Source organism: Leucopleurus acutus (genome assembly GCF_964270905.1).
Source record: "Leucopleurus acutus genome assembly, chromosome: 1".
In the NCBI taxonomy this organism is placed as follows: domain Eukaryota; kingdom Metazoa; phylum Chordata; class Mammalia; order Artiodactyla; family Delphinidae; genus Leucopleurus; species Leucopleurus acutus.
In genome coordinates this window covers 63,514,147-63,538,941 of record NC_139142.1, presented here as the reverse complement: position 1 = coordinate 63,538,941, position 24,795 = coordinate 63,514,147, and the positions used below count along the sequence as shown (strand labels likewise).

General features: G+C 36.8%; 1 protein-coding gene across 2 annotated transcripts in view; it reads right to left on the bottom strand.

Annotated features, from left to right (window-relative positions):
- The window catches only part of SNX6 (sorting nexin 6), a 54,954-nt gene that overhangs the window by 4,902 nt on the left and 25,257 nt on the right, over positions 1-24,795 (bottom strand). For both annotated transcript variants that reach the window (XM_082853505.1, XM_082853504.1), the window contains 6 exons: positions 23,847-23,952; positions 16,984-17,059; positions 15,408-15,447; positions 11,336-11,422; positions 2,098-2,257; positions 1,930-2,015 (listed from right to left, as the gene is read on the bottom strand). In XM_082853505.1, the coding sequence (XP_082709631.1) occupies positions 1,930-2,015; positions 2,098-2,257; positions 11,336-11,422; positions 15,408-15,447; positions 16,984-17,059; positions 23,847-23,952 (555 nt within the window). The remainder of the gene's footprint in view (positions 1-1,929; positions 2,016-2,097; positions 2,258-11,335; positions 11,423-15,407; positions 15,448-16,983; positions 17,060-23,846; positions 23,953-24,795) is intronic.

Below are 24,795 nucleotides of genomic sequence, written 5' to 3'. Positions count from 1 at the left end.
GTATATCTTGATTTTAATAAGTAACTTGATACTCCTTATGTCCTTCACAGATAAAATGGGAAAAATAATGGTTGATAATAGTATAAATGAATTCCTAACTATCCAAATAACTATAACCAAAGAATATTAATTAATAAGTTAATATCAATTAGTACAGAAAGAAAGGAACTAAATTTTTTTTGGTGCCACTTACTTTCAAAAGGTAGGTTAACAAATAGTGATTCCTTTAATCCTGATCAACCTTTTAAATCAAAACTTAGATGAAGACATAAAAGGGAGTTCATACAAATTACAAATGTCCATCACTTGACAGGATAAACTAGTGTAATAGTCAAATACTATATGATCAAACCCAAGTTTCCAAAAGATCTCAATGTGCTGGGCTAAGACGAGCAAGCTTAAATCTAACAGACATAAACGTGGCCGGCAATTACATTTTTAAAATAAGTGCTCAATAAATGAAAAAGTTCTAGAGAGCCATTGTACAACAACATGAATATACTTAATACTACTTAACTGTACACTTAAAAATCGTTAAGATGGTAAATTTTATGTTATGTGTTTTTTACCACAAAAATGAAAATAATTACTAAAAAAATTAAACACACAACCACAGGGCGGAGGTTCAAGAAGTGACTTAGAAAGAGAGAAAAAGTGTGATTATAGCCAAATCAAGCTGGTGAAATATGGCAGTTAAAAAAAACCGTATTTTATACATATAAAACATGCTTGGGGCTTCCCTGGTGGCGCAGTGGTTGGGAGTCCGCCTGCCGATGCAGGGGACGCGGGTTTGTGCCCCGGTCCGGGAGGATCCCACGTGCCGCGGAGCGGCTGGGCCCGTGAGCCCTGGCCGCTGAGCCTGTGCGTCCGGAGCCTGTGCTCCGTAGCGGGAGAGGCCACAGCAGTGAGAGGCCCGCATACCGCAAAAAAAAAAAAAAAAAACATGCTTGGAGGGGAGGGATAAATTAGGAATTTGGGAGTAACATACACACTACTATATATAAAACAGATAAACAACAAGGACCTACTATATAGCACAGGGAACTATACTCAATATTCTGTAATAACCTCTATGGGAAAAGAATCTGAAAAAGAATATATACATGTATATGTATAACTGAATCACTTTGCTGTACACCCGAAACCAACACATTGTAAATCAACTATACTTCAATAAAAAATAAATTAGTTAAAAAAATAGAATAAAACATGCTGTAAGATGAAATGTGAACAATAATCATTCTATGTATGTAAATGTGTTTCCATTTTCAGGTATAATATTTTAAAAGAGTAATGACAGTAGGGCAACAATACAATAAAAATCTTGTTGAGGTGTATGGGATGAAAAATACTTAGCCAAAGGATGTCTGGCATGGAGAAGAGAAGATATATAGAGAATATGAAGGATGTAAATATCTGAAGGGTAAACTGTGAAAGAGGAATTAAACTTATGTCAAAGTTACACAGAAGTAAATTCGTGCTCATTATAGAGTATACCAAAAATCTCAGTGTAGTTTTAAGCTTTAATAACTTTATACTTATAAATGGTATATAAATTTATCACGAAATAACATGAAAGTTTTTAAAAATTCCTTTAATATTTATAGTTTGGGGAATTTTGAATACATTTAAAATTTTCAGTCCCTTTGAAGATGGCAAATGTTAAATAAAATTTTAAGTGATGTTTTTATTAAGTAAGATTTTTTTTAACAACTAGTCAAAAAATGATACTGTTTTTCCATATTAGGTACTAGAGTCTTGCAAAGCTGACCATTAGAGACATTATAGATATTTTTCTTGTTTAAATTAGATAACCTTTAAAATCCCTCTCAATTCTAAGATTCTCTATTTTTAAAATTAGTATAAAGTTTCATAACTGACTCATTTGTAAATTATGTCACTTAAATTATTAAATCTTTAATATACTACCTTTGCATGCTTCAGTTCTAACTCTGCCAGTTCCACTAAATTTTTTCTGAATGCAGCAACTCTTCTTGTCTTAAAATCTATAAGCTCTGTGAACAAAACAAATTAGGATTAACTATTTATATAATAGTCCAAACCATACCTTATGATTAAAGGTTAATATAAGAGTACCTTGTTTTGCAGATTCAGATATTTTTTCAAATTTCTGACAACATAACTGTTGGGACGTTTCAGCCTGCAGAACATCTTTATTTTTTGCTCTTGCTTTATCCAGTGCTTTATTAGCATTTTCATAATCCACTAGTGACCTAGATCTTCGATACAGGAGATCCTATAAAATAGAATGCTTCACGATAATATATGCTGCATGTTTCTAGTAGCTGCCCTCAGCCACCGCCACCCCCATCACCAGAGCTAACACACAGTGAATGCCACATGTCATTCTTCTAAATTTTTTTAGTAACAGCTTTATTGAGATATAATTCAAATCACCACATAACTCACTCATTTATTTATTTTTAAAATTTATATATTTATTTGGTTGTGCCAGAGCTTAGTTGCAGCAGGCGGGCTCCTTAGTTGCGGCTCACCAGCTCCTTAGTTGTGGCATGTGAACTCTTAGTTGTGGCATGCATATGGGATCTAGTTCCCTGACCAGGGATCAAACCTGGGCCCCCTGCAATGGGAGCTCAGTCTTAATCACTGTGCCACCAGGGGAGTCCCTAACTCACTCATATAAGTGCAAGATTCAATGGTTTGTAGTATGCTCAGAGAGTTGTGTAACCATCACTAGCCTCAATTTTAGAACATTTTCGTCACCCAAAAAGAAACCAGGTCCTTTAGCAGTCACGCTCCATTTCCTTCCACAACCCCCACCTCCAGCCATGGACAACCATTAATCTGCTTTCTGTCTCTATAGATTTGCCTATTTTGGACATTTCATTAAAAAAGGAATCAGGGGGCTTCCCTGGTGGTGCAGTGGTTGAGAGTCCGCCTGCCGATGCAGGGGACACTGGTTCGTGCCCCGGTCTGGGAAGATCCCATGTGCCGCAGAGGGGCTGGGCCTGTGAGCCATGGCCGCTGAACCTGCACGTCCGGAGCCTGTGCTCCGCAACGCGAGAAGCCACAACAGTGAGAGGCCCGCGTACCGCCAAAAAAAAAAAAAAAAAAAAAAAAAAAGGAATCAGGGACTTCCCTGGTGGCGCAGTGGATAAGACTCCACGCTCCCAATGCAGGGGGCCCGGGTTCGATCCCTGGTCAGGGAACTAGATCCCATGTGCATGCCACAACTAAGGCTCCCGCCTGCCGCAACTAAGGAGCCCGCCTGCCGCAACTAAGACCCTTCGCAACCAAATAAATAAATACAATATTTTAAAAAGGAATCATATAATATGTGGCCTTTTGTATTTGGCCTTTTTTTTTTTTTCCTTTTTGGCTGTGCTGCGGCTTGCGGGATCTTAGTTCCCTGACCAGGGATTGAACCTGGGCTTTCAGCAGTGAAAGTGTACAGCCCTAAACACTGGATCGCCAGGGAATTCCCGTGTCTGGCTTTTTCACTTAGTATAAAGTTTCAAGTTCATCCGTTTTATAGCATGAATCAGTACTTCATTCCTTTTATTGCTAAATCATATTTCATTGTATGGACATACCACATTGATTTATCCATTCGTTAGCTGACAGACATTTGGTTTGTTTCCACTTTTTGGCTATTTCATAATAATGCTGTTATGAACATGTGTGTACAAGTTTTTGTGCGGACATGTTTTCACATTTCATTTCTCTTTCATACCTCATTACTTAGGAGTGGAATTACTGGGTCACTTTGTAACTCTATGTTGAATCTTTTGAGAAATTGCCAGATTATTTCCAAAGTCACCGCACCATTTTACATTTTCCCACCAAAACTATATGAGGGGTCCAATTTCTCCACATCCTTGTCAATACTGTTATGTCTTTTTGATTACAGCCACCTAGTAGGTGTGAAGTGATATAGCACTGTGGTTTTAATGTGCATTTCCCTGAGGGCTAAAGATGTTGAGCATCTTTTTACATATTTATTGGCCATTTGTATATCTTTTTTGTCTTTTGCCCACTTTTTAATTGGACTCTTTGTCTTTTTACTAAGAGTTCTTTATATATTCTGAATACCAGTCGCTTATTAGGGACTTACATGATTTCCAAATATTGGGTTGGTCAGAAAGTTTGTTCGTAACATCTTATGCAAAAGCCAGAATGAACTTTCTGGTCAACCCGATATTTTCTCCTGGTCTGTGGGTTTTTATATTTTTCTCGATAGTGTTTTTTTTTTTTTTGCGGTACGCAGGCCTCTCACTGTTGTGGCCTCTCCCATTGTGGAGCACAGGCTCTGGACGCGCAGGCTCAGCAGCCATGGCTCACAGGCCTAGCCGCTCTGCGGCATGTGGGATTGTCCCAGACGGGGGCATGAACCCGTGTCCCCCGCACTGGCAGGCGGACTCTCAACCACTGCGTCACCAGGGAAGCCCTCGATAGTGTTTTTGATACAAAAAACTTTAAGCAAAAGTTTTTAAAATTTTAATAAAGTCCAATTTATTATTTTTATTTGGTTGGTATGCTTCTGGTTATGGCTAAGAAATCAATGCCTAATTAAGGCAATCAAGAAGATTTATGTTTATGTTTTCTTCTAAAAATGTTATAGTTTTAGCTCTTACATTTAGACCTTTGATCCATTTTGAATAACTTTTCTATCCATGGTGTGAGGAAGGTCCAACTTTATTCTTTTTCATGTGACCATTCAGTTGTCCCAGTACCTTTCATTGGAAGTCTATGTTTTCCTCACTATATTGTCCCAGCACTCTGTCAAAAATCAACTGACTGTTTCGTCAGCAAAATAGGAATAGAAGTAACACTCTCAACTTGATAAAGAACATCTACAAAAAACCTACAGCTAACATCATACTTAATAGTGAAAAACTAGAAGCTTTCCCACTAATATCAGGAACAACACACGGATGTCCCATCTCACCACTCTTTCTCAATATTGTACTGTAGGTCCTAGCTAATGCAATAAGAAAAAGAAATAAAAAGTATACAGATTGGAAAGGAAGAAACAAAACTGTCTTTTGTTTACAGATGCCAGATAACAAGACTGTTTATATAGAAAAACTCCTGGAATTAATAAATGAGTATAAAAATGTTTTACAAGAGAACATCAGTATACAAAAGTAGATTGCTTTCTTGTATACCAGCAATGAACAAGTGAAATTTGAAATTAAAAACACAATACCATTTACATTAATTAGCACTCCAGAGAATGAAATACTTAGGTATTAATCTAACAAAGCATGTACAACTTTTGAGGAAAACTACAAAACTCAGATAAAAGAAATCAAAGAACTAAATAAATGGAGAGATATTCCATGTTCATGGATAGGGAGACTCAATATTGTCAAAATCAGTTCTTTCCAAATTGATCTATGGATTCAACATAATCCCAATCAAAATCCTGGCAAGTTATTTTGTAGACATCAACCAATTGATTCTAAAGTTTGTGTGGAAATGCAAAAGACACAGAGTAACACAACAGTGAAGGAGAAGAACAAAGTCAGAGGACTGACACTACCTACTTTAAACCTTTCTATAAAGCTACAGTAATCTAGGCAGTGTGGTACTGGTCAAAGAACAGACAAATAGATCAATACAACAGAATAGAGAGCCCAGCACTAGACTCACACAAATACAGACAACTGATCTTTTGACAGAGGAGCAAAAGGAATACAATGGAGAAAAGATAATCTTTCCAACAAATGGTGCTGGGAAACCTGGATATCCACATGCAAAGAAATGAATTTATACACAGCCCTTACACCCTTCATGAAAATTAACTCAATGGATCATAGACCTAAATGTAAAATGCAAAACACAGGAGAAAATCCACATGACCTTGCACGTGGTGATGACTTTTTAGATACAACACCAAAGGGATGATCCAAGAAAGAAATAATTGGTAAGTTGAACTTCTTTAAAATAAAAATTGCTGGGACTTCCCTGGTGGCACAGTGGTTAAGAATCCACCTGCCAAGGCAGGCAACATGGGTTCGAGCCCTGGTCCAGGAAGATCCCACATGCCACAGAGCAACTAAGCCTGTGCGCCACAACTACTGAGCCTGCGCTCTACAGCCCGTGAGCCACAACTACTGAGCCTGCGTGCCATAACTACGGAAAGCCCACGTGCCCTAGAGCCTGTGTGTCACAACTACTGAGCCCATGTGCCACAACTACTGAAGCCTGCGCGCTCTAGGGCCCATGTGCTGCAACTACTGAGTCTGCGTGCTGCAACTACTGAAGCCCACGCACTTAGAGCTCACGTTCTGCAACAAGTGAAGCCACCGCAATGAGAAGCCTGAGCACTGCAACAAAGAGTAGCCCCCTGGGGCTTCCCTGGTGGCGCAGTGGTTGAGAGTCCGCCTGCCGATGCAGGGGACGCGGGTTCGTGCCCCGGTCTGGGAGGATCCCACATGCTGTGGAGCAGCTGGGCCCGTGAGCCATGGCCACTGGGCCTGCGCATCTGGGGTCTGTGCTCTGCAACGGGAGAGGCCACGGCAGTGAGAGGCCTGCGTACCGCAAAAAAAAAAAAAAAAAAAGAGTAGCCACCACTTGCCACAACTAGAGAAAGCCTACGCGCAGCAACAAAGACCCAACGCAGCCAAAAATAAATAAATAAATAAAATTAAAAGAATAAAATAAAATAAAATAAAAAATGTCTGCTCAGCAAGACAGTGTCAAGACGACGAGCCACCAGACCAAGAAAAATTTTTTACAAGGTATTTGATAAAAAGGACTGCTGTCCAAAATACACAAAGAACTCTTAAAACTTAACCACCAAAGTAAAGAATCGGCCATAGACCTTTTTTTCAAGACAGACACCTCACCAAAGAAGACACAGAGGTGGCATATAATAAGCTTGTGAAAAGATTCTTCACATCAAATGTCATCACGGAAATGCAAATTAAAGCGACATACCTCTACACACCTTGTTAGAATGGCCAAAATCTACAATTCTGACAATACCAAATGCTGGTGAGGATGTTAAGCAACAGGAACTCTCATTCGTTGCTGGTGAGAATGCAATGATATAGGCACTTTGGAAGACAGTTAGAACTAAACATACTCTTATCATACGATCTAGTGATTGTGCTCCTTGCTATTTATTACTCAAAGGAGTTGAAGACTTATGTTCACACAAAAACCTGCACACTGATGTTTACAGCAGCTGTACTGATAATTGCCAAAACTTAGAAGCAACCAAGATGTCCTTCAGTAGGTCAGTGGATAAATAAACTTGGTATATCAAGGCAACAGAATGTTATTAAGTGCTAAAGAGAAATGAGCTATCAAGCCATGAAAAGACATAGAGGAAACTTAAATGCACATTACTAAGTGAAGAAGCCAATATGAAAAGACCCAACTATATGACATTTTGGAAAAGGCAAAACTATGAAAGCAATTAAAAAATCAACAGAGGTTAGGAGGAAGGTGAGTGACTAGATGGAACACAGGATTTCTGGGGCAGTAAAATTATTCTGTAAAATCAAGCCTTGGTAAGCCTCAGTAAATTTAAGAAAATTGAAAAAGAAAAACAGCTGAAAGAAAATTGAAATTGTATCAAGTATCTTTTCTGACCACAACACTATGAGACTAGATTTCAATTACAGGAAAAAAACTGTAAAAAATACAAACACATGGAGGCTAAACAATACGCTACTAAATAACCAAGAAATCACTGAAGAAATCACTAAATAACCAAGAAATCACTGAAGGAAATCAAAAAATACCTAGAAACAAATGACAATGAAAACATGATGACCCCAAACCTATGGGATACAGCAAAAGCAGTTCTAAGAGGGAAATTTATAGCAATACAATCCTACCTCAAGAAACAAGAAAAATCTCAAATAAACAACCTAAACTTACACTTAAAGCTATTAGAGAAAAGAAAAAAAAACCCTCAAAGTTAGCAGAAGGAAAGAATTCATAAAGATTAGATAAGAAATAAATGAAAAAGAAATGAAGGAAACAATAGCAAAGATCAATAAAACTAAAAGCTGGTTCTTTGAGAAGATAAACAAAATTGATAAACCATTAGCCAGATTCATCAAGAAAAAAAGGAAGACTCAAATCAACAGAGTTAGAAATGAAAAAGGAGAAGTAACAACTGACACTGCAGAAATACAAAGCATCATGAGAGACTACTACAAGCAACTGTATGCCAATAAAATGGACAACCTGGAAGAAATGGACAAATTCTTAGAAAAGTACAAGCTTCCAAGACTGAACCAGGAAGAAATAGAAAATATGAACAGAACAATCACAAGCACTGAAACTGAAACTGATCAAAAATCTTCCACACACACACAAAAAAAAACTTCCACCAAACAAAAGCCCAGGACCAGATGGCTTCACAGGTGAATTCTATCGAATATTTAGAGAAGAGCTAACATCTATCCTTCTCAAACTCTTCCAAAATACAGCAGAAAAAGGAACACTCCCAAACTCATTCTACGAGGTCACAAACACCCTGATACCAAAACCAAAGATGTCAAAAAAAACCCTACAGGCCAATGTTAGTGATGAACATAGATGCAAAAATCCACAACAAAATACTAGCAAACAGAATCCAACAGCACATTAAAAGGTTCATACACCATGATCAAGTGGGGTTTATCCCAGCAATGCAAGGATTCTTCAATATATGCAAATCAGTGTGATACACCATAGTAACAAATTAAAGGATAAAAACCATATGATAATCTTAACAGATGCAGAAAAAGCTTTCGACAAAATTCAACACTCATTTATGATAAAAACTCTCCAGACAGTGGGCATAGAGGGAACCTACCTCAACATAATAAAGGCCATATGTGACAAACCCACAGCCAACATCATTCTCAATGGTGAAAAACTGAAACCATTTCCTCTAAGATCAGGAACAAGACAAGGGAGCTGGGGCTTCCCTGGTGGCGCAGTGGTTCAGAATCTGCCTGCCAATGCAGGGGACATGGGTTCGAGCCCTGGTTTGGGAAGATCCCACATGCCGTGGAGCAACTAGGCCCGTGAGCCACAACTACTGAGCTTGTGCGTCTGGAGCCTGTGCTCCGCAACAAGAGAGGCCACGACAGTGAGAGGCCCGCACACTGCGATGAAGAGTGGCCCCCCGCTTGCCGCAACTAGAGAAAGCCCTTGCACAGAAACGAAGACCCAACACAGTCAAAAATAATAAAATAACAAAAAACATTGAAATAAATCACATTTCACTTAAAAAAAAAAAAAAAGACAAGGGAGCCCACTCTCACCTCTATTATTCAACATAGTTTTGGAAGTTTTAGGCACGGCAATCAGAGAAGAAAAAGAAATAAAAGGAGCCCAAATCGGAAAAGAAGAAGCAAAACTGTTACTGTTTGCAGATGACATGATACTATACACAGAGAATCCTAAAGATGCTACCAGAAAACCACTAGAACTAATCAATGAATTTGGTAAAGTAGCAGGATACAAAATTAATGCACAGAAATCTCTTGCATTCCTATACACTAATGATGAAAAATCTGAAAGAGAAATTAAGGAAACACTCCCATTTACCACTGCAACAAAAAGAATAAAATACCTAGGAATAAACCTACCTAAGGAGGCGAAAGACTTGTACTCAGAAAACTATAAGACACTGATGAAAGAAATCAAGGATGATACAAACAGATGGAGAGATATACCACGTTCTTGGAGTGGAAGAATCAACATCATGAAAATGACTATATTACCCAAAGCAATCTACAGATTCAATGCAATCCCTATCAAACTACCAATGGCATTTTTCACAGAAGTAGAACAAAAAATTTTACAATTTGTATGGAAACACAGAAGACCCTGAATAGCCAAGGCAATCCTGAGAAAGAAAAATGGAGCTGGAGGAATCAGGCTCCCTGACTTCAGACTATACCACAAAGCTACAGTAATCAAGACAGTATGATACTGGCACAAAAACAGAAATATAGATCAACAGAACAGGATAGAAAGCCCAGAGATAAACCCACTCACATATGGTCACTTTATCTTTGACAAAGGAGGCAAGAACATATACAATGGTGAAAAGACAGCCTCTTCAATAAATGGTGCTGGGAAAACTGGACAGCTACAGGTGAAACAATGAAATTAGAACACTTCCTAACACCATACACAAAAATAAACTCAAAATAGATTAAAGACCTAAATGTAAGGCCAGACACTATAAAACTCTTAGAGGAAAACATACGCAGAACACTCTATGACATAAATCATGGCAAGATCCTTTTTGACCCACCTCTTAGAGAAATGGAAATAAAACCAAAAATGGGATCTAATGAAACTTAAAAGCTTTTGCACAGCAAAGGAAACCATCAACAAGATGAAAAGGCAACACCTGGAATGCAAGAAAATATTTGCAAACGAAGCAAGTGACAAAGGATTAATCTCCAAAATATACAATCAGCTCATGCAGCTCAATATCAAAAAACCCCCAAAAAACCCAATCCAAAAATGGACAGAAGTCCTAAACAGACACTTCTCCAAAAAAGATATACAGATTGCCAACAAACACATGAAAGGATGCTCAACATCACTAATCATTAGAGAAAAGCAAATCAAAACCACAATGAGGTATCGCCTCATACTGGTCAGAATGGCCATCATCAAAAAATCTACAAACAATAAATGCTGGAGAGGGTGTGGAGAAAAGGGAACCCTCTTGCACTGTTGGTGGGAATGTAATCGATACAGCCACTATGGAGAGCAGTATGTAGGTTCCTTAAAAAACTAAAAATAGAACTACCATATGACCCAGCAATCCCATGATTAGATGGGAATTTTCTGTACAACATCTCAATTCATAAATTAGCATGGAATTTGGAGTATCTGAGCCACTAACTTTTCAGTGCTTTTTAGATGTTTTTATTAAAACTTTTTTTTGATTAGTAAGAGTTTTAGTTTTGCACATAGATTTCCAAAAGGAAACTTGAGATGCCTTAAAATAAAACATACTTCTCTGTTTTATGGCTCTCTCACCCTCTATAGAGGACTTAGATAGACAAAATTAGGAATCCTTTAGCTGTACAACTGTTATTTGGGGGTTTTACTTTTGTTTTTGCAGGTATTTCACCTGACTAAATATACCAAATTCAATTAAAAAAAATTTCTAGACAAATTCTATCAGGAGTTTATAGAGGAAACATTTATGTGGGGTTCCCTGACCTACAATTTATAAAAGGAGAAAAAAAAATCATACTTAAAAATGTAATTTAAAATCAAGAGATAAGTCATCTTTAACAATCTTAAGTCTAACAACCTCTAAGGAGATGATGGCTTTTGTAAAGCAGTCCATTTAAAAAAAAAGAATAGTTACCTTAGCAGCTTGAGATTCTCTTAAGTAATATTTTAAAAGGTCAGAAAGTTTGAGGTCCTCATCAGCTGACACTCGGGCTTCTATTTTCTGAAAAAGGGGAAAAAATTGGGTATTTAATCAGTACTTACATTCTATACTCAGTGTTTTCTTTCTTAATTATTGTAAAAATATTAGTTATAAATAACTACAGTATCAATTCCTATTTAAACTAAGTTTCCTTTCCTTCTCTTTTGTTAGTCTGTTAGTTTTTTTTTTGTAACTGACAAAAAAATGAACAGATTAGTGAATTTATGAAAGGATTCTATATTTGACTCAAGTTCTTGGCTGTAATGAGTTTCAATATCATATTTCAGGTTCACCTGTATTTTTCTCTCTATGCATTTCAATGGCAATTGATATGTACACATGATTATAAAGTAATAGAGGCTGGCAACAGCAGTAGACTAGGTAATTCAAACCAATCCTTCTGCTGTGGACAACCAGAAAACAATTTTAAAACATTAAGTCTGACTAAAAAGATGAGAACTCGGGACTTCCTTGGTGGTCCAGTGGTTAAGAATCTGCCTTCCAATGCAGGGGACAAGGGTTCAATCCCTGGGCGGGGAACTAAGATCCCACATGCCACGGAGCAACTAAGCCCACATGCCACAGCTACAGAGCCCACACGCTCTGGAGCCCGTGCGCCACAACTAGAGAGAAGTCTGCATCACAACTAGAAAGAAGCCCACATGCCCTGGAGCCCGCAGCACCACAACGAGCAAGAAGCCCATGCGCTACAACTAGAGAGAAGCCGGCCTGCGCTACGAAGAGCCCACATACCGCAACAAAAGATCCTGTGTGCCGCAATCAAGACCCAACGCAGCCAAAAATAAATAAATAAATAAAAACAAGGATGATTTAAAAAAAAAAAGAAAAATAAAAAAGAAAAAGATGAGAACTCTTCATTCAGTCTGGAGAGACAGAGAATAAAGAAGAATGTATTATGTCAACCAAATACAATGTGGGAACCTTGTTTGGATCCCGATTCAAACAAAGTCCACCGTAAAAAGCCATTTATGAGACAACTGGGAACATTTCTATACTAGATATTGATGACAGTATGGAGAATCACTGATAATTGTATTGGTACATTAAAAAATTTTTTTAAAAATATTTATTTAGTTGGCTGTGCCAGGTCTTAGTTGCATTATGCAGGATCTTTTTTGCCAAGTGCAGGATTTTTACTTGAGGCATGCAAACTCTTAGTTAAGGCATGTGGGATCTAGTTCCCAGACCAGGGATTGAACCCCAGCCCCTTGAATTGGGAGCGTGGAGTCTTACCCATTGGACCACCAGGGAAGTCCTGGTACGTTAAAATTGATTCTTATCTTTAAAAAAGAGAGAGAGAAATGTGCACAAAGGGCAAAAAACAATAAACATGGACTTCTGGGAATAAAAGAACTTTAAGTAATGTAGAAAATGTTAACATTAAGAAAATCTGGGTGACACATGTAGAGGAATTCTTTGTACTATTCTTGCAACTTTTCTGCGACTCTGAAATTGTTGTTAAAATAAAAAAAACCCTACACATCCACCAGAACAGCTAAAATACCAAATATTACAAACTTGTGCAGCAGTGAGATGCTCACTTTCATTCTGGTGGGAATGTAAGTTGTTACAATCACTTTGGGAAACAGTTTGGCAGTACCTACAAAAGCTTTTCACATGGATATCCTATGAGCCATCACTTCCTCTCCTAGTTACATACATTCAACAGAAATGAATACTTATGTTCAGCTGAAGATAAATAAGAATGGTCTTGGCAGTACTCTTTGTAAAGAGCCCCAAACTAGCAACTATCCAAATGCCTACCAGTAGAAAAGATAATAAAATTAGGTATGTTTTTGCAATGGAAAACTATACAGCAATAAGAATGAAGGAGCTATACCGACATGCAACACCAATGAATCTTATGTATGTAATATTGAGTAAAAGAAACCAGACATAAGGATATATACTGCATAATCCATTTACATAAAATATGAAAATAAAATTATTTTTGCTGTTAGAAGCTAGGACAGTGGTTAGCCTTGCAGCCGAGGTGGTGACTCAGAAGGCAGCTGAAGGGGAACAACAGGGCATCTGAGTTGCTGGTAATGTTCCATTTCTTGATCTGGGTGTTCATTACATGAGTGTGTTAAACTGTGACATTTCACTGAGCTGTACACTTCTGTTATGTGTTTTTATAAACACTTTAATAAAAAGTTTTGAAAAAATCTTAAAGTTTCTTTATGGAGAAACAAACTTACAGAACTTCTTGACATGCTAGATGATGTTCAGTGCTTTTAAATAGGGCTTCTCTCCTTCCATTAAGAAGTAGGGTATGTGTCTTCTCCCCTTCAGTCTGGGCTCTCAGACTGCTTGCCCAATACAGGAATGATGCTGCGCCAGTTTCCAAGCCCAGGCCTAACGAAACTAGCAGCTTCTACTTCCCATAATTTGGGATACTCGCTTTTGGAACCTCTTTACCATGCTGTGAAGAAGCCTAAGCAGCTCCATGGGAAAGCCACATGTAGGTGTCACAGCCAACAGCCCTATCAGAAGTTCCTACTGATAGCCAGTATCAACCCCCAGACATATGAGTGAAAGAGCCTTCAGATGATTCCAGGCCCCGGCCTTCATATCTTCCCTGTTGAGGCCCCAGACATCATGGAGCAGAGGCAAGCCATCCCTGCTGTGCCCTTTCAGAATTCCTGAACCAAAGAGTTCACTGGCATACTAAAATGGTTGCTGTTTAAAGCTACTGATTTTAGGATGGTTTGTTACACAGCAATAATAACCAGAACAATGTGAAAATGCTAAAGGAAATAAAGAATTTTGGGGCTATGGAAATGTGCCACCCAGATCTCCAAGAGAAATGTCTGCTGCAAGGAGCACAGTTGACTGATAGCCCCAACTGCAGTATCTCTGGATCTGGAACCACGTTCATACGAAAGTTATGTTCCATCCTCCCCACCCAGCCCATTCTTGCCTGATGTAGAACTCCTCTAATGGGCAGCTCTGGCTCAGGCACTCCCCTCTGACGTGGACAAAGCTTTCTTAGGACTGCACTATAGTCTGAAACTCCTCCTACACAGTCCTCCTTCCTCTCCCTCTCCTTTTGCAGGTGTAGACCTGCACTATTATCGGAACGCTCCCCTCCTGTCTACTCCTGCTCGTTCCTCTTTTTTTTTCACAATAAATCTCTTGTACATTTAATCCCACCTTGACATCTGCTTCCAAAAGAATTGACACACAAGGCTGTTTGTGACAGATTCCTATTCTTTTGATATAAATGAACACGCACACAAAAACAACTATATCTTCCCAGAAAATGCTCACTGGTACAAATATCAAAGCAGAATAATGAGCTATATGGACCCCAGTATAACATTTACTTACATATTTAAGAACTTTTTCCTTTGTGATAGAGTATCTCCTTTTCTTCAACTTGTCTCCACTACTCAACTGCCAAGGTCATGATGAAATCTGATTTCTACAACGGACTAGCCACCACGACTCTCAGCTAAGTACCATTACAAATCTAGTAAACATTTTCACTATCAACTGATAGAAAGAATGATCATAAATTAACATGACCCCTGAAAACCAAGACTATATCAGTATTAAATTATTACTACTATGAATGAAAACTTTCTGCAGTTATATTTTTGTCTTACGTTGATACAACTCTTTTTTAAAGCAGGGTGTCATGGGGGATCAAAAGCAATAATCTTGGTAAAGTTATAGTGAATCTAAGATTTTCTTCTAGCTTACAAAGCCCCAGGAAAAAAATGATCTTTCATAAAAATAAACCCAGCCTCCCAATGAACACGTTTTCTGATCAAGAGTATGAACTTTTACACATATACCAAAAGACCATAACAAAAACTAAATTTCCTGAAAAACTCTCATTATTTCCAAATTTAAATCTGCCTCTTCAACCTTTTGAAGTATAACTCATCTTCCTCAATAAAGTTAAACACAGCCCAACAAGTTAAACACTACCGTTTGCAGAGATTTAGACTCCCAAAGGTTAATTATTAGTACTTACTCTTGTTTTATCAAAAAGTTCTGAAACTTTAAGAAAAAACCTGGAAGGGAAAAATATTTCATCATAAATAATTTTCTATTTCAAATGTTCAGAGAATATACCCCAAACCAGATTAATAATGAACATTCTTACCTCATTACAATATTTGTCTTGTTCACTGAAGACTTCATTTAGTTCAACAAAAATCTCTGTACGTCCACCCATGTAACAGATTCCTTTTGACATACAATTACAGAAAATCTTCCCATTTCAAGGTGGCGGTCTAAGCCATGTTAAAAACTTAAAAAATCTGTCTCGATATCCTTTGGTAATATGCCACATAATATTAAATAAAACCATACCTTTAAATTATTACAGAAGTACAGGGCAATGACATCAAAAGAGTTATGTCTTAAATACTTTCAAATGGAGCTGCTTTGTTTTGGAAAACAACACAAAGGAACAGCCAATCTCTACTTCATAGCTCACTTTCACTTTGTTTTTTGGCTGCACCGGGCAGCTTGCAGGATCTTCTGCAACCAGGGATTGAGCCCGGCCACTGCAGTGAGAGCCCAGGGTCCTTACCACTAGGCCACCAGTGAAGCCCCCACTTTCACTATTAATTAAAAAGCCCATCTCTCAAACGCTGACACCAACTAAAAAAATATCCCCATGCCAAACTATTAAATGGTATCCTGTAAAATATGTAATTATCGATGACATTATATTTGGATTAGGGCAAATACTATTGAAAGCTAAAATGAATTTTATGAACTTCACATTACTAAAAAGAACTTGCTTTGAGAGGTTTATAAAAGATAACACATGGCAAAGTTGACGTTTTTCCTTCTTATCAAATACTTAAGAACTAACTCTTTGGGAAGGTAGCATGTTAATTAGCGTTTTGCTGAAAAACTGGATTTGCTGAAAAACTGGATCTGACATGTCTACTGAGACAGGATATACTATAGAAAAGTTCAAGGATGTGGTTTGGAGAAAGGCATGGACTATGAAAATAGTTTTTCCACTTAAAATTTTTAAAATGTGTTTGAATTATTTTTCAATAGAGAGCTGGGTTTAAACATTATAGGAGCAACTAAGATTATTTATGGTACATTGAAATCTGGCCTCCAACAAAAAATATATATATGTATGTGTGTATGTGTGTGTATATATATGTATATGTGTATATATATATATACGTGTGTGTATATATATGTGTGTATATATATATATTCTAATTCTAAAACAGCATTTCTTATTTATAATAAACATTATAAAAATCTAAGAACATTTAAACATAAATTCTGTCTCTTTCACACACACAAATTGGCAAATTTTCATCAAATGAAACACTGTAAATGTTAAAATTATATATACTAAGGTCGATTTTTTATTTCTCAGGTTTAAAAAAAAAGGAGGGAAAGGGAAGAGAAAAATGACACTGACCTAAGTTCATAAAGAAGCTCCATATTATCAACGTGTTTTGACAAAAATATTCCAAAATGCCTGCTGGGTCAGAAGTATTGTGTGTGCCTGAGCTGCCAACAAAAATTTTCTTTTACTTATATTTAATGTTTTAAATCAGAATGCTTACTTGCATATATCTGTAGAATCCTGAGTTCCTAAAGCATATAATGAAGAACCAATTCTATTGTAATCATCTGCAGCACCTATGGAAAAAGTTTTAAGAATTTAATATATTTATTCATTGATTCAAAAATAGTTACTGAATACCTACCTGTCAAAAAAATGTGTATGTAATATGAGATGCCCAAAGTCTAGTGAAAGAAATGACAAAAACTATAATACAAAATGATGAATTTTATATTAGAAGTAGGTATAAACAACATCGCGAGCAGGGGAAACAGATGATTTCACCTGAGGAGGTCAGGGAAGGATTTACAGACACTATAGGAGTTGGAGCTCGCAGGATGAGCAAATCTTTACTAGGCAAAGAGGAGGAGAGTGCATTCTGGATAAAGGGAAGAGCATGGAAAAAGGCCAGGGAGACATAAAAGAGCAAAGTATATTCAGAGAGCCTTCTGGGACTATGGCACTGCAGGGTACAGAGGGGAGTGGAGAGGGTTGAAGATGGAAAAATCAATTTATTTTTCTTCCAAGCATCTTGGGGGAAAGAAAGGTTTTGTAAGCCATGATGAAGTTTGGACCTGATCTTGTGGGAATGGGTGTTATTAAACATTTTAAAATCCTAGTAGTGGTGCAATCAACCTGATATGGATTTTAGATTAGAAAATTCTGCTGCCTTGAATAAAGACTAATAGTGGAGAGACACAGAAGGCACAGTGACCAACCAGGAAACTGCTGTGTCAGATGCTGAGGGTCAGGATCAAGGTAGTGGAAACATTAAGAGCAGAGAGGAACTAACAAAGCTGGAAGATATTTAGGAAATGTAACAGGTAAGATTTACAAACAGTAGACCTGAGGCAGGAGCTTGGGAAGCTAGATGAATGGTAGTACCACTACCCTTGGGTGCTAGGAAGCAAAGTACTCAACGTCAGCACAGTACTCCTCCTAGGACTTGCCCCACAGGACAATGCCCTTGTTGAGAAAAGATTATAATTTCAGAAAAGGAACAGCACAGTGCAATGGTTAAGAGCATGGACCTGTAACCAAACTGTCCAATCTCAGCTTCCCAATTTACCAGCTGTATGACCTTGGGCATATCACTTAACCTGCCTGTGCCTCGGTTTCCTCATCTGGAAATAGGGATAATAATGGTACCCAATTCACATAATTATTTGGAGAACTAAATGAGTTAGTAAACATTACTATAAACTTGGCACATAGTGTATACAGTACTATACAAATGTTTGCTATCATTAATGAAATCCTAGACATGCCTACTTTGTATTCCCACTTATACTAGTAGTATTTTTACCAGGCTTTTATGTGTTTATCCCCTAACAATACAGTAATGCTTACATTATACTTTCTTATTTTGCACAAAATTACATTCAACTGATATGGCTGAAATTTGGTGACTACTTACTTATTGTTACTCAAATCTTCTATCCTGATATCTTTTATAAAGAAACTTCAAGTACAAACTTCAGACTATGAACAGTAACTTATATATAAGACTCTTCACTACACCCTAACAGGTTAAGTTAAAAAAATAATACTCAAAAATCACTTAAAGATTGGTTTATTGACAGGTAGGAATCAAAAATGGTTTCTGTGTTTAATATTGAATACATTAATAGTTTATGCTTAGGCTGACCCTGAAATTATTTTTTGGAGCAAGAAATTCCTGTATTCTAACTAACATTAGGCTTTGAGAACACTACCCTCTTTAGTTATTACAGCATTATGTGATCACGAAAAATATACAAACTGTCCTGATTTTATAAATCACAGTGACTTATAAAATTATTAAGTTGAAAAGCTTAATTTTTCATAATCCAGGCTAAGTTAATTAATTATGAAAAAGTAGTTTTTACTTTATAATTTTGTAAAATTTTATTACAGTTGACCCTTGAACAATGCAGGGGTTATGGGTGCCAAGCCTCCCCGCAGTGAAAAATCCCTGTTTAACTTTATAGTTGCCCCTGTATCCACGGTTCTGCACCTGCAGATTCAACCAACCTCGGACCGTGTAGTACTTTTACAATACTACATATTTACTGAAGAAAAATCCGCATATAAATGGATTCACATAGCTCAAACCTGTGTTGTTCAAGGGTCCACTATATATGTAAGGTAATTAATTATATGTAACAGTCTTTTTTTTTTTTTTTTTTTTTTTGCGGTACGCGAGCCTCTCACTGTTGGCCTCTCCCGTTGCAGAGCACAGGCTCCGGACGTGCAGGCTCAGCGGCCATGGCTCACGGGCCCAGTCACTCCACAGCATGTGGGATCTTCCCAGACCAGGGCACGAAGCCATGTCCCCTGCATCGGCAGGCGGACTCTCAACCACTGCGCCACCAGGGAAGCCCAACAGTCGTATTTTTGTAAAACAGGATCACTATCATCTCCCCTAAAACACCATTCCACTTGGTCAAATAAACAGAATCAGTAAGAATCACTAATATTCTGTTTTCTTAACAGATGATTCCTATAGTTCTTTATACTTCCATGGCACTAATATACACCTCTATGACAGGATTAATTACAATATATTGTAATTTTTTGCTTTTAGTGTTTATCTCACCTGCAAAATTATTAATTCCTTAATGGCAAAGACTGTTATTTTCTTCATCTTGAAATCATCAATGTCTAACATGATGGTTGGCACATAATAGATATGCCAATGTTTATGAATTAAATAACTTTTTAAGAAATTTAAAAAGTATATATAGTAGGCTTCCATTTTTAAATCATCAAATCTAAACTTAAAGGTATTCCTAATTATTACAATCAACACTAGTATGTACCATTTCGTATTTACAAAGTTTTTCTTTTATGGGGGAAGGGGGTGTGCCTACAGGCTGGGGCCAGGGCCTAGTGGGGGTGGGTGGAGTGTGGGGTTTCCTAGGAAGGCACACAGGGTGCCGCTGGAGCCCTCACGGTGCACTGTGTGACTCTGGGTGTGTGTGGGGAGTAGGGAGTAGTGTGGGTCCTGATGGAGGGGCCAGGAGAGGATGGGTTGGGACAAAGTTTTTCTTAACAGAGGAGTGAAAGTATGAGATATTTTATCCTTAATGCCATTTTATAAACAAGGAAACCAACACAAGACTAATTATGTGAACTGCCCAAGGCTCTAAAGCAAATCAGTAATGAATTTAGGAAGGAATTCAAGTTTCCCACACTTTGACTATATAGTTCTTAACTACTGAACAGGCAACAAAGAACTACTACTTCATTAGAATGAATCTGCAAATCACAAAGATATAGGAAAATAAAATACAAAAAGAACTCTTAACTCTCTCAAAAGAATGACACAAGAATAGAAGTTACAAGGCCTGAGACTTCTTTACTTCCTCCTTTCTATTAGAGTATGTAACAGTACCCCAAAACGGAGGTTCGTACTTCTAGGTACCTACGGACCTGTCTGTATATCAGAGGCTCTAAAACGTTTTGGTTTTAGGACTCCTTTACACTCTTAGAAATTACTGAGGACCCTGAAGAGCTTTTGTTTATGCGGGTTACATCTATCAATATGTACTGTATTTTTAAAAAAGTAAAACAAAAATTTTAAATATTTACTATTTTAAAATAACAATATTAAAACCATTAATACGTTTTGGTTTTCTTTTTTGGCCGTGGGGCATGTGGGATCTTAGTTTGCCGGCCAGGGATAGAACCCGTGCCCCCTGCATTGGAAGCACGGAGTCCTAACCACTGGACTGCTAGGGAAGTCCCATAAACCATTATAAGTTAACATAACATTTTAAATGAAAATAACTATTTATATATTTTAAAATTAGTGAGCACAGTGACACTGTTAGAGTTTTGCAAATCTCTTTTGCGTCTGGATTAATAGAATAATAATAATAGAATAGCTCCATTCTCTTATCTGCTCTGCATTCACTCTACTGTGATACGTTGTTTTTGTTCAAGTATCGGGAGAAAATCTAGCCTCAAACAGATGTGTCGTTGGAAAAGGAGGAGGCATTTTACTAATATTTTCAGAAAATTGTGGATACTCTACTCAACAAGCAGTTTAAGTTTAAGGGTTAGTTCCTGTGGGGAATCTAAAATCCTATCAATGAACTTTGTGTACTCTATTACATTAAATCTAATGATATAAGTGATATTTACCCCAAGAATATAAGGTTGGTTTAATATGTGAAAATCAATCAACATCATTAACCATATTAATAGACTAAAAAAGAAAAACCATATGGTTATCTCAATTGTTGCAAAAAGAGCATTTGACAAAATCCAACATTCATTCCTGACTTAAAAGGCATCTAGGAAAAATCTACACCTATTATCATAATTAACGGCTTAAGACTGATGCTTTCCCCATAAGAAACAAGGCCAAGTTGCTTGCCTTCACCACTTCCATCAACACTGTACTGGAGGGTATAGCTATAGTATAATGGGGCAAGGAAAAGAAATAAACAGCATTCAAATTGGAAAGGAAGAAGTGTAACTGTTTTTATTAGCAGATGATCGTCTATGTAGAAAATCCTAAGGAATCTATAAAATAGTTAATAAAGCTAAAAATTGAGTTGATCTAGTAAGGTTGCAAGCTATTAGCTCAACACTGAAAATACAATGTATCTCTATATATCGGCAAAAAACAACTGGAGACTGAAATGTAAAAAACACAACATTTACAATAGCATCAAAAAATAATTAGGGATCTAATTAAAGATGTGTAAGATCTGTACAAAGGAAACTATAAAACATTGCTGAGAGAAGACCTAATTAAATGGAGATATATAGCATGTTCATGTATCAGAAGAACCAATAGTGTTAAGATGTCAATCCTCCCCAAATTAATCTACAGATTCTATACAATCCCAATCAAAATCCCAGCAGGCATTTTTGTAGAAAGTGACAAACTGATTCTAAAATCCATATGAAAATGTAAAGAAACCAGAGGGGCCAAAATAACTTTGATAAAGAAGAATAAAGTTGGAGGACTTATACAAGAAAAGATGTTCAATATCATCAATCATTGGGAAATGCAAATTAAAACCACACTGGCCTAGCAGAATGGATAAAATTTAAAAGACTGATTATCTTTATTGGCAAGGGTGTGAAGCAACTGGAACTCTCGTCCACAGCTGGCAGGAATGTAAAGTGATACAATCATTTTGGAAAAAAGTTTGGCAGTTTAAAAAAAAAAATTAATTATACACTTACACTTGACCCAGCCATTCTACTTCTAGGTATTACCCAAGAGAAATGAAAGCATATGTCCATACAAAGACTTACATACAGGTGGTTTATGTCAGCTTTATTTCAAATGGCCAAAAGCCAGCAACAACCCAAATGTCCACCAACAGCTGAATGGATAAACAACTGTGGTATAGCCATACAATGGAATACTACTCAGCAATAAAAAGAATGAACTATTGATACATACAACATGGATGAATCTCAAAATAATTTTGTTGAATTTCAAAGCCAGACCATAAAGAATACATACTGTATGATTCCATTTATATACAACTCTAGAAAATGCAAGCTAATCTACAGACAGAAAGCAGATCAGTGGTGGCCTGGGGACAGGCGCAGGAGGGAGCGATTACAAAGGGCCACAAGGAAACTTTTGGTGGTGATGGATATGTTCATTATGTTGACTGTGGTGATGATATCATACATATGTCAAAACTTATCCAACTGTACACTTTGAACATTGCAGTTTATTGATATCAATTATATCTCAATATAAAACTTTTAAAAAAAACCCATTTTAATCTATCTTGTACTTTAAATAGATCTTTTACATACATAATTTTGATCATTAAGAAAATACTAGTTCAATGAATCACACAGATCTTCCAAATGTTGACACACTTCAGTATATAATATCAAAAATATCACACTAATATTATCATCAATCTCCTCAGATTAAGTCTTTAATTATTGAAAAGCAAGCTCATGGTGACTGATACAAGTTTTCCAAAATTCTAATTATTGCTGGAAAGCCTGACCTTTATCATTGTCAACAAACACTGTCAGCTGTTTTCCATGAAGTGTCAGGCCCATTTAATTAATTTTTAATAAAATGTCTACCAAATACTCAAGTTTCAATAATCATAGTTTGTCAGTTGTTCTTTCAAGTAAAAATGGTATTTTATGAAAAAAAGCAGCTAGTTCAGTTGCAACTCATTCACTAAAATGCTTTTCTAGAGAGAACCATCATACATCCATATGCAAAGTGCTTTATGCATACCTCCCATTTCATCACTCAGAATATTAAAAAAAGTATACTCAAGGGAGGAGACTTTCCACAAGTAATAAGTTTCACTGCTTCATCAAGGACATTCTTTTTTTTTAAATTTAAATTTAATTTTTATTTTATACTGGAATATAGTTGATTTACAATATTGTGTTAGTTTCAAGTATACAGCAAAGTGATTAGTTACACATATACATGTATCCATTCTTTTTCAGATTCTTTTCCCCTGTAGGTTATTACAGAATACTGAATATAATAGCTCCCCTGTGCTATACCATCAAGGACATTCTTAAACGAAATTTTAAATTGCAAATGCGCTGTGGGAAAGAATACAAAGACTATTAGTTTGGTGCCACTGCCGTGATTTGTGCTAAAGCACCAGCAGTTTATCCACCACAGCGTTTGCAACATCGGTGTAAATGTCAACATGGTGAAAAAGACAAAAAGCATCAGTTTTATTATGAAAGTAGTTTTGACCTCACAGACTTGCTTAAAAGGGCCTTAGGATCAAAGCTTCAGAGACCACAGTTTGAGAACCACTGCCCTATATCAAGACTTTTACAAACTGTAAATAACATAATAACTTTATAAATATTCCATTAAACAATATAAACTTTAGCCACAGAGAAAAACCTTACTTTTGTGGGATCTTGTCATTCTATCAGATTTAGCAGATGCATCCTTAACTCGGTTATGATATTCTAAAAGGAATGTTCGTTCATGCTCAAAGAAATCATCTACATCCTATGGGATCAAAAGAAAATATGAGTTTTTTTCACTTACTTGCTTTAGTCTAACACATAAATCACTTTGTTATCCTTATAATCATAAAAGATCATCAGTAAAACAGCAGAGCTATCCTCTAATAATCAGACATTATATTGATTTCATCAACAAGTTCAGACTTTAAAAACATGTGTTTCTATCTATCAAGTAAGAAATCTTCTAGTTTTGCAGCTGAAGGCTTAGAGCTCCCCATTATGGTTGAGACTCACGTGTTGTACTCAAATGTGTTCCTACTTGTGCTCCGCCTCTACAATCCTGTTCTCCAACAGATATACTTCTGCCAGTGGGAGTGATCATTTGCTTTTGAGAAAAAAGGGAAAGAAGCCTGGCAGACAAGTGAAAATCTGTTTCTCTTGGTCTGTTATGCATTCTATGGGCCATTCCTGAATGCTGTTCCTGAATCCCTTAGTCATTAGGGCCCTCTTTGACTGCTTTAGGGAACCTGGCCAAACGAGCTATCTGGGAGCAATTTTCATATTAAACACTGTTTTCAATCTTTTCTGGAACAAAACTAGAAATACTTTAAAAGTAAAAACTATTAACAGTACTTTCCTCCCTTCTAAAACAGCAATTGTTTATTGAAAAAGCACCAGCTGAAATGATGTAATTTGAGACCGACATCAACAGTACACAGAAGCAGAAGTTAGTACTGATAAAATGTCATTTAAAATCTGCTAATTCATGTGTACCAGTTTTCTTAAATGTAAAAATGGAGCTAAACTAACTTGCAGAAGATTAATGAAAGATTAATGAAGATTAATGAAGATTAATGAAATGTGGGATACCAAACACCACACTGTA